Genomic DNA, 13,980 nt, shown 5'->3' with positions numbered 1-13,980 from the left:
TAAAATTTGTATCATTTCACAAAAAAAACATATAAAAATCTCCCTCAGATTTATAGAAATACAAGTGCTGGTCTTAGATATTTTAAATGCTTCTAGCAGAGAAAAAACCTCATTTAAAAAGCTGGTGAAAATGAATGAATGAGCAAAATGATAAACAACATCTATATCTGAATGAGATAATTTGCCAATTTATTACACATCAAATTGACAGGAAGTGTAGACTAGAAGTTTATGAAGTTATTGAAAGAACTGTGTTGCCAATAAAACCACAGGCCTGGCCTTTAAACACATAAGGTTTTGAACTCTAAATTTCTGAATTTGTAAAACTTCACCAGAAGGGAACAGACTTGAAATCTGTGGATAGTCCAAAAGGTCATAATCAATGCTCTCAATGGTCCATTTTAGATGTGGTCATGCAGGAACAAAGTAAGAAGAAACCTTCTAGAGAGGAAAGGTGGAGGACAGACGACAATAGGGAGTTCCTTTCTCATGTTTAAGCCATCTGGAAATTCCAAGATGGCTATCCTAAGAACATACTCCATTATGAAGACAGGGAATTTCGGCACCTCCTCACTGGCAAGATCTGATTATTTGTGTGGTCTGGTGATTGATGTGCATATCCCATCCTTTCCTATTCCAAAGACCATTTTCATTGCAATTATCCTTTTAGATATTCCATTACTGTATATTGAGAGGTTGTGAGCAGGAAAGATAGATAGCTTTGGTTTACAGGTTATCAGACCACAGAGATCTAAATATGGATACTACGGGAAGGCTGAGCATCACCAAACATCCCTAATATTTTGAGCTGGATCCAGTAAATGAACAGGTCTCAGATAATGTGTCCTTTGGTAAGAGTCGATTAAATATGTGAGGACAGGATTAGAAATCTGCATAATGAAAGCGCCAGACACTTACAGACTACTTACTACCTGTCTCCCCAACATCCATTTTCTGTTTCCATATTAACTGAAATTTCAACTTGCCAATGGCTGCTCAGCTAAAGACAAGATTCGTTCCTTTCCCAGTACATAATCTGTCCATGAAATGAACTGACCAATGGTAAGGAGTAGGAACAATATATGCAACTACTTCCCCTCTTCCCTTCCTGGTGGCTGGAACAGACATACTGACCAGGACCAGAAATAGCAACCTAGTGAGAAATACGTAGCATATTGGGCTCTTTAATATGCATTACCTCATTTTATTCTGTAAGAAAGTAGTACTATCTAATTTTATGCCTGAGAGAATGGATTAACACAACAAGCCTAGGATAGAGTGTCCAGCTACATACTCACCACTGGAACACTGGATAGAGTAACTGGGCATGACTCCACTTTTAGAGTGCCTTAGAAGTAACCAGCTTAAAATTCTAGAGGCTGATGTCTGTTTACAGCACCAGACTTTCTTTGAAAATATTTTTAAATCTAAGGAATGGAAGTGCAAAATCCATTCATTTGTCTGTTCATTCATTCATTCTCTCAATGAGTATTTGTTGAAATACTGAATAGTTATCAGTTGGAATATAAAGGTATCACATTTTGGTGTTCTTTGGCTTGAAATTACAATTTCCTCTCTTTCTTAATTGGCTTGTAGAAATGCAGTCTTCAGCAAAAACTGTATAGCAAACATGAAGTATAGTGCATTTACCCTATGGACTTAAATGGGATTTAGCTTACAAAGTTCTTGGCAACAAATATCAATTATTTCATCTCATTCCTCGATTTTCCAGGAAATCTTTTTTTTTCTCTACCTTATTAGATCCAGAAAACTGAAACATAACAAATGGCTTTCATCGAATTCTCTTATTCTTCATTGCTATATTGGCATGAAAACTCCATGAGGATTTACTGAATGATTCAAGTATAAATATTTCAAACCAGTATTTCCTTCATATTTCCCATTTATTCTTTATTTCTGAAGGAGTGACATTTTATTAATAACTTGCTTTGGTCATTCTACTAGACCTTTCCAATTTATATGAATATTTACAAACAGGGCCTTTTCTTTTCAGCCCTATCTCACACAGCACTAAGACACACTCAGAAACCACTCACGATGTCTTTTGATGGATTGCACACACCTTTCCTTTGCTCCTATTCTTTTCATTTGCATTATTTGCACTATTATGTATTTTGCTTAGCTCTTTTCCCCCTGCAAAGTGGCTTCTTATTCTTCACGGGTACACTCATGCATCAGTTGCCAAGGTAAAAGAGTCACACCTGAATGTTTCAGATATAAGAAAAAGATATACCTTCATCTTCATCCTCCATTTGGGCTTTGGCCTCTCTTGAATACATGGCTCTTCGGAGGGTTTTCCTCTCTAGAGTTGTTTGGTCAGCTTCCATATCCTACAGTAAATACCGTATTCATTCATTCATTCATTGAAGGAGCTCACAGCTGCAGGAAGGTTTTTGACTTACCAATCAGTGACCCACACATACCAATCATTAGTTATCTTTGCCAATCTTGGGCTGTTTGCTCTCTCTAGAGATCCACAACTCCTGTCATAGGAGTAGTTGTGAGGCAATGTCTGAGGTTTGTAGGGTTTCAGAGCTCAGAGATGTTGCCAATAAGAAGCCAGGAAAAGTACCAACTATACAATAGAACTGACCCCAGGAGCAGGGACACCTCCTCCAGCCTTAAGGCATAATTCCATCACTGCTATTTGTTTTATCTTTACCTCATTTTCAGTTACTCCCTGCAATTCTCTAAAGATTTATTCATGTTAATAAGTATCTTCCTTTAAAAATGCTTGCAGTTCTAAACTGGTTAAAACACTGTCACTCACCCCCTCTTATTATAAATTATTAAATCAGAGTGAGTTTCTTTAGGTTCTCACTAAGGCAGGCTGCATAAAAGAAATGGACTTCAATAGGCACTGAAGTAAGCAAATGAAAAGGGTAGTTAGGTGCGAGCAGTTTAGGAGAAAGCCCTGGGTGGGGAGGGATATGCAGAAGGAGAAGGAAAACATTCCCCAAACAAACTTGGTGAATTTTTCAGGGTTGCTTCAGATTTGTTCTGTGCTCAAGACAGGGAGAAGCATTTCATTTTCTCCACTCCTCTGCTTCCAACACTCTTGTCCCCTGGGCTTCAGAACTGGAGTGGTAATACCAGTTTTGATACACTGTGGGTTAAATCAGCTGCTGCAGGACAGTTTGGGAAACTAACCATAGCTTTGTGTCTATGAGGAAATGCATTCTGAGTTCCAAACGACTGACACACAAACTTTTGGAATCTATGGTAAATTGAGGGCTTTCTGTATTCTCTCTCTCTCTCTCTCTCACACACACACACACAATCACAGTTTGGCCATTACATCAATAAACAAACAAACCCTTAGTGATCAGTCTCTAGGTAGTGATTGTTGTTGTTTTTGTTTTGGCCTTATACAACATGTGTGATTTAGGAGACTTGCTAGAAGCTCTATTGCTTCCAGATTCTTGGTTAAAAAAGAATAAAAGCTAAAATGTCTCCTGAATAGCATTTTTTCAGAGACAATTTCATATCAGCTTTTAATTTGCCTAATGATATGAAAACTAGTGCTGCTACATGGGATTAAACACAAAATTAAAAATTATTCGATTCTTTGTGTCTAGTGTAATAAAATGAAATGACCCCGCACATTGGAAAACAGCGTATTTGGTTCTTGTTCAACTCTCCCTGCTACATGAGCAAAAGATTGAACATCTTAGATACTTTAAAAAAATCTGTATTCATTTTCCTTATAAGTAAATGCTCATATTAGGTTCATTACAGGTTAAATATTTTAAATTACATTGATATTTGGCTTAAGTAAATGTGATTTTAATTTCGTTTCTCTTGTAAATATTTCTTGGATGCCTGTTACCGATTGGATCAAGGTGAGGGCTGGAGGCTGGGGGAGGAGACACCAGATAATACTAGATTATTTTGCTTATAACAATATGAAGATAATGGTGCCATCCAAGATAGAAATTTTTATAATATTTAAATTAGCTCAAAGTGTTATCTCTTCCTTATTGTAGTTTTCACTGCTATCCTTGTAACATATTCTTTTGTTGGCCCCTTAACCCTTAAACTGACAGTTGTGTCTAAAGCCCAGTGATAGGATATTTTGTTTTGCTGTCCTTCTGTGCTTGCTTGGTCTGCTCTGGTTGTAGGTCAGCCTTTCTCAACTTGGCACTATTGACATTTTGGCCAGATAACTTTGTTGTTGTCAGCGATGCACTGTAGGATGTTTAGTAACATCCCTGTCTTCTACCCAGGAGATACTAGTGGCACCTGTCCTCTGCCCTCCCCCCAGCTGTGACAACCAAAAATGTCTCTAAATGTTGCCAAATGTCCCCTAGAAAGTAAACTGGACCCTGGTTGAGAACCAGTGCTCTTGGTAAACATGGGATCCTGCCACCTAACAAAGTAAACAAGAAACTGATTCTCCCCTAGTGTGATTCTCCCTGCCTTCAGATGAATTTCTGGTACCTGCCCTTCCCAAGGTGGCAGTAAATCTCCTTCCTTCCCCAGGTGAGGATTCTGGACAGGTGCATGGTTCATTCTGGTTTCTACTGGCCACTGTTCAACCTCACAACTGCATTCACTCTGTCCACACCCTAACTTGCTCCATATCTCTGCCAGCTGATTTATAATCTGGTAATGTGTCTTTAATTATAGAGCTATGCTATCTCAAGTGATCACTTCATTTCTAAATACAACTTAATGGACTTTCTTCCTGGCTTAACAGTCAGTATTACTATAAAATCAAGCCAACAACTCTCTCTCTCTCTCTTTTTTTTTTTTCCAGATCTTCTTTCCAAAGTAAACCATAAGTGGCCCTACTCCTTAAGCTTACGTCATATTCTTTTGTCCCTGGCATCTAGGTCCCTGTAAAAAAACCAACACAACCACAAGTTGTTCTTTCATTGCACTCAGTCTGGTTTCCAATTCTGTTATCACCTCATTCAATGTTATATTTACATCACACATAACATTATACTGGAATTACACTGAATACAACCTTGGTTTAAGTCCAATGAGTACCACTTATATGTCTATACAACTTAGAAGTAACTTAACCTCTCTGGGCTTCAATTTTCTCATCTGCAAAAGTGAGACCCTATTTTCTTTACTTATTTTCTGTATTTTCTTTGCTTTTTTTCCTAGGGGTTTGTGAAAATTAAATGAGCTTAAATTAAATGAGTAAAAAAGCCTTTGTGGACTTTAAAAACTATATCAATGTAAAAATTAGTTATTATCTCCTGATCACCTTCCTTCACTCCCCAGCCCTATTCCAGGCATGCATAACAACTTCACTCATAGCTCACAGCTCTTCCTTCTTTCAAAATCATCTTAGATTTTATTTTGCCCATGACTCTCCATTTGCTGGTGGTGAGTGATAATATCCTCACATTACAGATGAAGAAAAGATACACAGAAGAAAAATAAGATAAAATAATGGTATACCATACTTCAGCAGTTTAAGTTTTAAATACACCTATAATTATAATATGGTTCAAACCCAAATCAAAATCTTCTAAAAACCTGAGAGCACTTAATCCAAAATATATCATTAGAATTTTATAGTTTCAAAGTAGCCTATTTGTTAATGATATATAAATATACAATTACTTTGGGTTTCAAATGAAGACCATTATATCATCAAATAATAAATGGTGGTACTCCTTTAAACAAATTTTTAATAATTATATGGTATATTCATAACTCTTTTAAAATAGACTCTGAACTCTTCTAGACTATGAGCAATTACCTTTTCTAATTCTTGATCTTGCCGATTCATAAGTGTTTTCCAGTGTTCATAAAGCTCAACATCTTTGGTTTGGATGTCCTTCAAAGTTCCTTCTCTTAGTACACTTCCATCTTTCATGGCTATGATCTTAGGAAAGCACATATTAGCAGAACTATGACAAAAAGCCTTAACTGACCAAATGAATTACTTTTATCTCAGAGAGCATTTCTTAATGTCCTTATTTATATGACTATAATATTAAAATTAATGAAATTTCTTTTAAACTCTTACCCAGTCAGCATGTGTTAGATACTGTAATTTGTGAGTCACAAGAACAAGTGTTCTTTTGTCATCTTGGAGAAATTTCAAAATCCCTTCTTGCATTAAGTGATCACTCAAGTGAATGTCCAGGGCTGAGAATGGATCATCCTACAACCAGTAAAATGGAGAGAAGAGGAAACGATTTCTGTATTCTTGACATAATTAAATTTTTCTAGAAACTAAAAACATAAGTAACTAAGAGTAAATTATCCCTAACATCCAATTTGTTAAAAACCAGACTCTGCAGGGACACCTGGGTGGCTCAGTGATTGAGCGTCTACTTTCAGCTCAGGGTGTGGTCCCGGGATCGAGTCTCACATTGGGATCCCCTCAAGGAGCCTGCTTCTCCTTCTGCCTATATCTCTGCCTCTTTCTGTGTGTCTCTCATGAACAAATAAATAATTAAAAAAACAGACTCTGTATATGTTTAAATTGTTGAGAAAAGGTAGAAAATTAAAAGTGAAGCTTTTATTTTTCTCTTTCATTTTAAAATTATTTAAAAAGTAAATAACAATATCCCAAGTGGTTTGGATTATTATACAGAACATTCAAGCTCAAAAAACAACACCTCTTGACAACCTTTAACAATAGATCAAAGAAAGAATAAAAAATAATTCCAGTAGTTGAAACTTAGATAATATAAACAGACAGACTCCAGGCCAACATGGCAACATAGGAGGCTCCTAAATTTCCCTCCCCCATGGGTGCTCTGCCTATGCAGCTATACACAGAGCAATTCTCTCCGAGACAAATCCAGAAACTAGTTGAGTGACTTCTACACATTGAGAAACTAAGAAAATATCCCATCTAAAAGATAGGAAAGGTTGAGATGCACTCTTACCACAAACCTCACCCTCTGCACAACACCATACAATTGGAGGGAATCCTAACTCCCATCTTCTCTCTGAGGAGTGAAGGATTGGGACCATACATCTACTGCCCCAACTTTTATGGCTGCTACCTAAGGGACAGGCCCCCCAAATCGCTTCGCTTTGAAAGCCAGTGGGGTTTACATTGGTAAGTCCCACAGAAATATAAGAAACAAAAAAGCAGCTGTTAACAGGCACATGCATGAATAAAGTGAGAATTTTAACATAATATATAATATTAACATCAATATTAATATTATTAATACTATAATAATAGTAATTTAAGGCATAAAATATTAAAAAGTAGCAAACAGAAATCATAGAGCTAAGAATAGAATAGTTGAACTGACAATTTCAATAGAGGACTTCAACAAATAGCCAGATCAGGAAGAATAAAGGATCAGTGAATTGAAAGATAGGACAATGAAATTAATCCAGTCAGAAGAACAAAAAGAAAAAAGAATGAAAAAGACTGAAGATATCTTAACAGACTCATAGGACACAATTGAGAGGAGCAATATATTCATTATAGGGGTCCCAGAAGGAGAAGTGAAAGAAAGGGGCAAAAAGCTTATTCAAAGAAATAATGGCTGGAATTTCCCCTACCTGGGGAAAGAAACATACATCCAGTTCCAGAAAACCCCAAAAGTACCAAAAAAAAAAAAAATGACGAACTGAAAGACACATTAAAATTGAATTGTCAAAAGTTAGACAAAAAAAGAATCTTAAAAACAACAAGAGAAAAACAACTTGCTACTTATAAGGAAATCCCCATAAGTATATAAGATTTTTCAGCAGAAACTTTGCAGGCCAGAAGATAAGCTATACTTATATGAGATACATAGGTTTTAAACCAAAGACTGTAACAAGAAACAAAGTTCATTTTATAATGAGGTGATCAATTTATCAAGAGATCACAAAAAATTTAAATATGTACCCGGCATTGTATTTACATATTTACATCATATTTACATATTTACATTTAAATATGTAAAGCAAACGTTGATAGATCCGAAGGGAAAAATAGACAGCAACACAATAATAATAGGACTTCAATACTCTACCTTCAACAATGGACAGATCATTTAGACAGAAATAAAATAAAATACAGAAAATACCAGCATTACCCTGATACCAAAAGCAAAGATGTTAGAAAAGTACAGACCAATATCCTTGATGAATGTAGATGTAAAAATCCTCAACAAAACATTAACAAACCAAATTCAACAGTACATTAAAAAGAATACACATCATGATTAAGTGGGATTTATTCCTGGGATACAAGGATGGTTCATCATATGCAAATCAATCAATGTGATATATCACATTAACAAAATGAGGAATTAAATGAGGAATTAAAATCATAAATCATCTCAATAGGTGTAGAAAACACACTTGACAAAAATCAACATCCTTTCATGATAAAAACTTCAAAAATTTGGATATAGAAGATATGCATCACAACATAACGAAAGCCACATATGACAACTCCACAACTAAAGTCATTTTCAATGGTGAGCAGTTGAAAACTTTTCTAGTAAGATCAGGAAGGAGACAAAGATATCCACTCTCACCACTTTTATGCAGCACAGTACTAGAAGTCTTAGCCAGAACAAAGAGTCAAGTAAAAGAAATAAAAGTCATTTAAACCAAAAAAGGAAGAAGTAAAACCTCTGTTTGCAGATGAAAAATATTACATGTACAAATCCACCAAAAACTGTTAGAATAAGTGAATTATAGGATATAAAGTTGATACATGAAAATCATTTGCATTTCTGTACACTAAGAATGAACTATAGAAGGGAAATTAAGAAAATGATACCATTTACAATTACTCAAAAAGATTAAAGTACCTAAAATGAATTTAATCAAGGAGGTGAATATCTTTACACTGAGGAAATTGGTGAAAAAATTAAAGAGGAACAGATGGAAAGATATTCTTGTGTTCATAAACTGTAAGAATTAATATTGTTAATATGTCCAACTATCTAAAGTTACCTATAGATTCAGTGTAATCCTTAGCAAAATTCCAATAGTATTTTTCACAGAATAGAAAAAAAAAAAATCCTTGGGCAGCCCAGGTGGCTCAGCAGTTTAGCGCTGCCTTTGGCCCAGAGCCTGATCCTGGAGACCCGGGATCGAATCCTGTGTCAGGATCCCTACATGGGGCCTGCTTCTCCCTCTGCCTGTGTCTATGCCTCTCTCTCTCTCTCAATCTGTATCTCATGAGTAAATAAATAAAATCTTTTAAGAGAAGAAAAAAAATCCTAAAATTTGTATGGAATTACAAAAGACCCCAAATAGAAAAAAAAAAAAATCCTGAGAAACAACAAAGCTGAAGACATCACATTTCTTGATTATAAACTATATTACAAAGCTATAGTAATCAAAACAGTATGATATTGGCATAAAAACTGACACACAAATTAATGGAACAGAACAGAAAGCCCAGAAATAAATCCGTGCATATACAGTCAATTCATTTTTGACAAAGGAGCCAAGAATATACCATGACAAAAGGACAGTTTCTTCAATAAGTTGTATTGGGAAAATCATAAGCAAAAATTTGAATGAAACTGGCCTACCACCTTAACACCATACACAGAAATCAACTCAAAATGGATGAAGGACTTAAAGCAAAATCTGAAACCATAACAGAAAAAACATAAGTAGTAACCACTCTGACATTGGTCTTGGCAATGATTTTTTTGGATTTGACATCAAAAGCAAAAATAAACAAGTGGGATTACATCAAACTAAAAAGCTCTGCAGTGCAACTATAGAACGAAGTAAAATATTTGAAACTACATATCCATAAGGAGTTAATATTACAAACATACAAAGAACTTTTACAATTCAATAGCTAAAAAGCCCAAATGACCCAATTTAAAAATGAGCAAAGAACCTAAACAGACAATTTCCAAAGCCATAAAAATGACCAACAGGTACATGTTCAACATCACTAGTCATTAGGAAAGATCAAATCAAAACCACAATAAAGTATCCCCTCATACCTCTTAGAGAGTCTATTAATAAAAATACAAGCTAGTGAGGATGTGAAACAAAAGGGAACATTTGTATACTTCTGATGGGAATGTAAACTTATGTAGCCACTATGGAGAACAGTGTAGGTCCCTCAAAAAATTAAAACTAGAACTACAATATCATCCCACTTCTTCATATATATCCAAAGGAAATGAAATCCATTATCTCAAAGAAATACTCCCATGTTCACTACAGCATTATACACAATAGCCAAAGTATGGGAACAGCATATGTTTCCATCAAAGATGGATGAATAGATAAAGAAAATGTGCTTCTCTTGCTCTTTCTTTCTCTCTCACATACAGACACACTCGAGTATTATTCAGCCATGAGAAAGAATATTCTGACATTTGCAATAACATGTATGCACTTGTAGGACATTACGCTATGTGAAGTAAGACAGAGAAAGATAAATACTGCATGCTATCACTTCTATGTGGAATCTAAATTTAAAAAGCCAAACTTTAGAAACACAGAATAGAATGATAGTTGACAGGGTCTGGGGGCAATAGGGAGAAGTTGGTAAAAGAATACAAACTTTCAGTTATGAGATGAATAAGGTCTAAGGATCTAAGGTATAACATGGTGACTACAGTAGGTAATAGTGTATTATAAAACTAGAATTTGCTAAGAGAGCAGAATTCATGTGTTTTCATTCCCCTCAAAAATGTAAATATGTGAGGTAATGGATGTATTAATTAACTCAAGGCTGGGAATCCTCTCATATGTATATATTTATCAAATTATCATGTACATTTCAAATATATTTTCTTTGTCAAATATACTTCAATTAAAAAAAGAAATTTAAGGGGGAATCTAACTCTAGCCAAGTTAACTACCTTTGGTAGAACAAATCAACAATCATCATAGGAAAATATAAGTATTTAGAGGCTCTACAATATATTACCTACAATATTCGGGATACAGAAAAAAAATTAACAAATACATAAAGTAATGGGAAAGTCTGGGCCATAGTCAAGAGAAAAAGCAGTCAGTAGAAACTATGACTCAAGATGACTCAGATATAAGAATTAATAGCCTTTTAAACAGTTATTGTAGATATACTCAAGGACTTGAAAATATATTTTTCAAGGTAAAGAGGCATAAAAATATTAGATTAAATGAGATAATATAAATAAAGTACTTAGTATAGTACCAGATAAATAATAGACACTAAATAAATAACAGCTATTATTATATTATCAGTATTAACAGTAGTAACTGCAAAAATACCATACCTACCACTGAACTGGCAACAACTGTCTTGGGAAGAAAGGAAATTTTTATGTACGAAGTGATTAAGACATTTAGAAAATAATTTAGCAAATTGTATTAATTGAAAAAAATTTAAAAATACAAAAATTATATTAATTGGTGATGATATTCCTGTTCATTATTTCAACACATATTTTATTTTTATATACAGCATCATAGTAGATGCTTGATGGTTTGGAATCCTGAGAAGAAAACTAGAAACTACTAAAGAAAACTGGAATGTTTCCAGAAAACAATGAATTAAAAAAGCAATTGACATGCAGAGAGGATGGTGAACAGATACATAATCACCAATTAGAATTATTATAACACAACATCATAATGGGAATGAGAGAAACTCAGGAGCAAAGAAGTAGAAGATAGTAGGGGTTTCTGGTAGAGAATTGGGAAGAGTGGAACAGTGAAAAAGGAATTCATAAGTGTTTCCTTCATCATACCTAGTTCTTTGTTGTTTCACCATACATGCATATGAAACAAATTTTTACTTTGTCTTATGGGATCAAAAACAAAGTCTACTCATTCTACTACACTTAGGTTACGTAATTGACATATTTATAAATTATAAGTGGGTGAAGAATTTCTAAACAATTGAGTAAGCACAATCACAGTGTATATACAGATAAATTGCATTGGCTAATTATCTGGACATTGAAAAATAAAAGCAATTTTTATTGAGACATTAATATCTCAAAGTTAGAATAAATGCATCTATGTGGTCATTATGCTAGTGATACAATTAACTCAATAATTTCACAAAAGTCTCCATCACTCTGCCTGCATCAACAGAACCTATAAGCAAGATGGTTTTATTAAAGTATTTAGAAGAAGCCTTATGAAAAATAAATATAGCAAGGCATTTAGAATAGTTAAAGCGTGATTTAAAATTACAATAGCTTTAATAAAACCAGTCTACCGATTTCCTAGTGATGAATAAAGAAGCAATATAATTAATATCTTCAAACAGCTTTTATGGGAATAAATTTAACAACAGAGACATGTCTACTGTAATCTCACTTATTTAAATCATGCATCATTTTGGACAATGTAATATTATCATTATACACACACATATATACACATACATATCTTAATGTGCATGTATATATACTTTAAACATGATAATTAAACAAAATAGGCTTAATGACATAATTATCTTGATTGTCCTGAAATTCTTTTGGATGACATTAGGAGATATTTTAAAATCTTTCAGAACCTCTGGAGCATCTTAATGAACATTAATTATTTCTGAAATGTTCCAAGAGGAAGTATTTATAGGACACTGAATTACCTTTCTACTACCATCCAGTGAGTTTCTTTTTTTGAATGATCATGGATATCAGCCTCTACTTGTCATTTAGCTTCTTTTTATAACAAGAAGAAACTCCTATTTGAATTTTCTAATTGTTAGATTTTGGATGAGTAATAGAGAGACCAACTGCCAATACATGGAATTTCTTTCAACAGAGAAGTTATAATGGAATTTAAGAATTCTTTAAAAGGAAGAGTTCAGGTATCAATAGAAAGTGATGTGGGATAAAGCAATGTTTCCACAGAAGTGGAAAAATATCACCAGTATTAGGGTTATACTAACAAAGGTTTTTCTCTCTCTCCATTTCCAATAAAGCAGCAAGATATAATGACCAAAGCTACCAGCAGATCACTGATTTTCAAAATTCAGGTATTATGTAGAGGTAACCTGATTGTTTCTGAAATAATTCACTGCCTCTGATTCAAAAAATACCCTAAGAATCCCTTGTGATACAGACAAAACTATTCCAAATAATTCTGAAAATTTTTCACACAGAAATAGGACATGAATTGGAAATGTGTTTTTGATCATTCAGTTTGGTTTTCTAGAAAAGCCTGACTTTAAATTTGTCAGATAGTAAGGCATAATGGAAAGTCCATAGTCTCTAAATTAAGCGGCTCAAATTTTAGTCATGACTCTACCTCTCTGATGCTGAATAGTTTTTCAAACTCGGTTATTTCATTTGCAAAATGGGGATAATAAAGCGACTTGTCAGCACATAAAATTACTACAAAGATCAAATAAAACCGTGTTCTAAAAGTCTCTGTAAAGTGTTTTAGAAGTGTTATATTATTATTTTCTTATAAATAAAGTCATGGTAGATTAATATTTTGCTAATCCCTTTTAAGCACCACAGTGAGAGGTTAGTGACTTCCAGGAATCTCTTAATAAAGAATACAGACTATGAAATTGGGCCATCTGGGTTTGTATGCTTGCTTCCCTATTACTATCTGTGTTACTTTGGATACATTATCCTCCAAAGCCTCAGTATCTTCATCCATAAATAGCAGTAATAATAAAATAATAATAATAATAATAATAATAATAATAATAATAATAATGCAAAACTTAACAGGATCGTTCTGAGAATTAAGTGAACTATGTGTATAAATCATGCCTATCATAAAATCATAAAATCTTTGATCCCAAAGACTATCATAAAATTAGAATCATGCCTATCATAAAAAGCTTTTATGAATGGTTGGTATTGGGGTGCCTGGGTGGCTCAGTTGGTTAAGTGTCTGCCTTTGGCTTAGGTCATGATCCCGCTGGGTCCAGCATTGTCCTCCCTGCTCAGTGGGGAGTCTGCTTCTCCTCCTGCCCCTCCCTCTGCTTATGCTCTCTCTCTCTCTCTCAAATAAATTTAAAAAAAACTTGAATAAAAAAAAAAGGATGTTTGCTATCATTTATATGCCATAGCTTCATTATGGAGCCTTTTG

The 13,980-nt window shown here is 34.2% G+C and overlaps 1 protein-coding gene across 27 annotated transcripts in view; it reads right to left on the bottom strand.

Annotated features, from left to right (window-relative positions):
• ABCC9 (ATP binding cassette subfamily C member 9) overlaps positions 1–13,980 on the bottom strand; it is a 151,014-nt gene that overhangs the window by 49,853 nt on the left and 87,181 nt on the right. For all 27 annotated transcript variants that reach the window (XM_072765827.1, XM_025995117.2, XM_072765842.1 and 24 more), the window contains 3 exons: positions 6,014–6,151; positions 5,744–5,869; positions 2,255–2,351 (listed from right to left, as the gene is read on the bottom strand). In XM_072765827.1, the coding sequence (XP_072621928.1) occupies positions 2,255–2,351; positions 5,744–5,869; positions 6,014–6,151 (361 nt within the window). The remainder of the gene's footprint in view (positions 1–2,254; positions 2,352–5,743; positions 5,870–6,013; positions 6,152–13,980) is intronic.

The sequence above is a fragment of the Vulpes vulpes genome, chromosome 8 (assembly GCF_048418805.1).
Source record: "Vulpes vulpes isolate BD-2025 chromosome 8, VulVul3, whole genome shotgun sequence".
Taxonomy (NCBI): domain Eukaryota; kingdom Metazoa; phylum Chordata; class Mammalia; order Carnivora; family Canidae; genus Vulpes; species Vulpes vulpes.
This window is presented reverse-complemented; position numbering and strand designations above follow the sequence as displayed.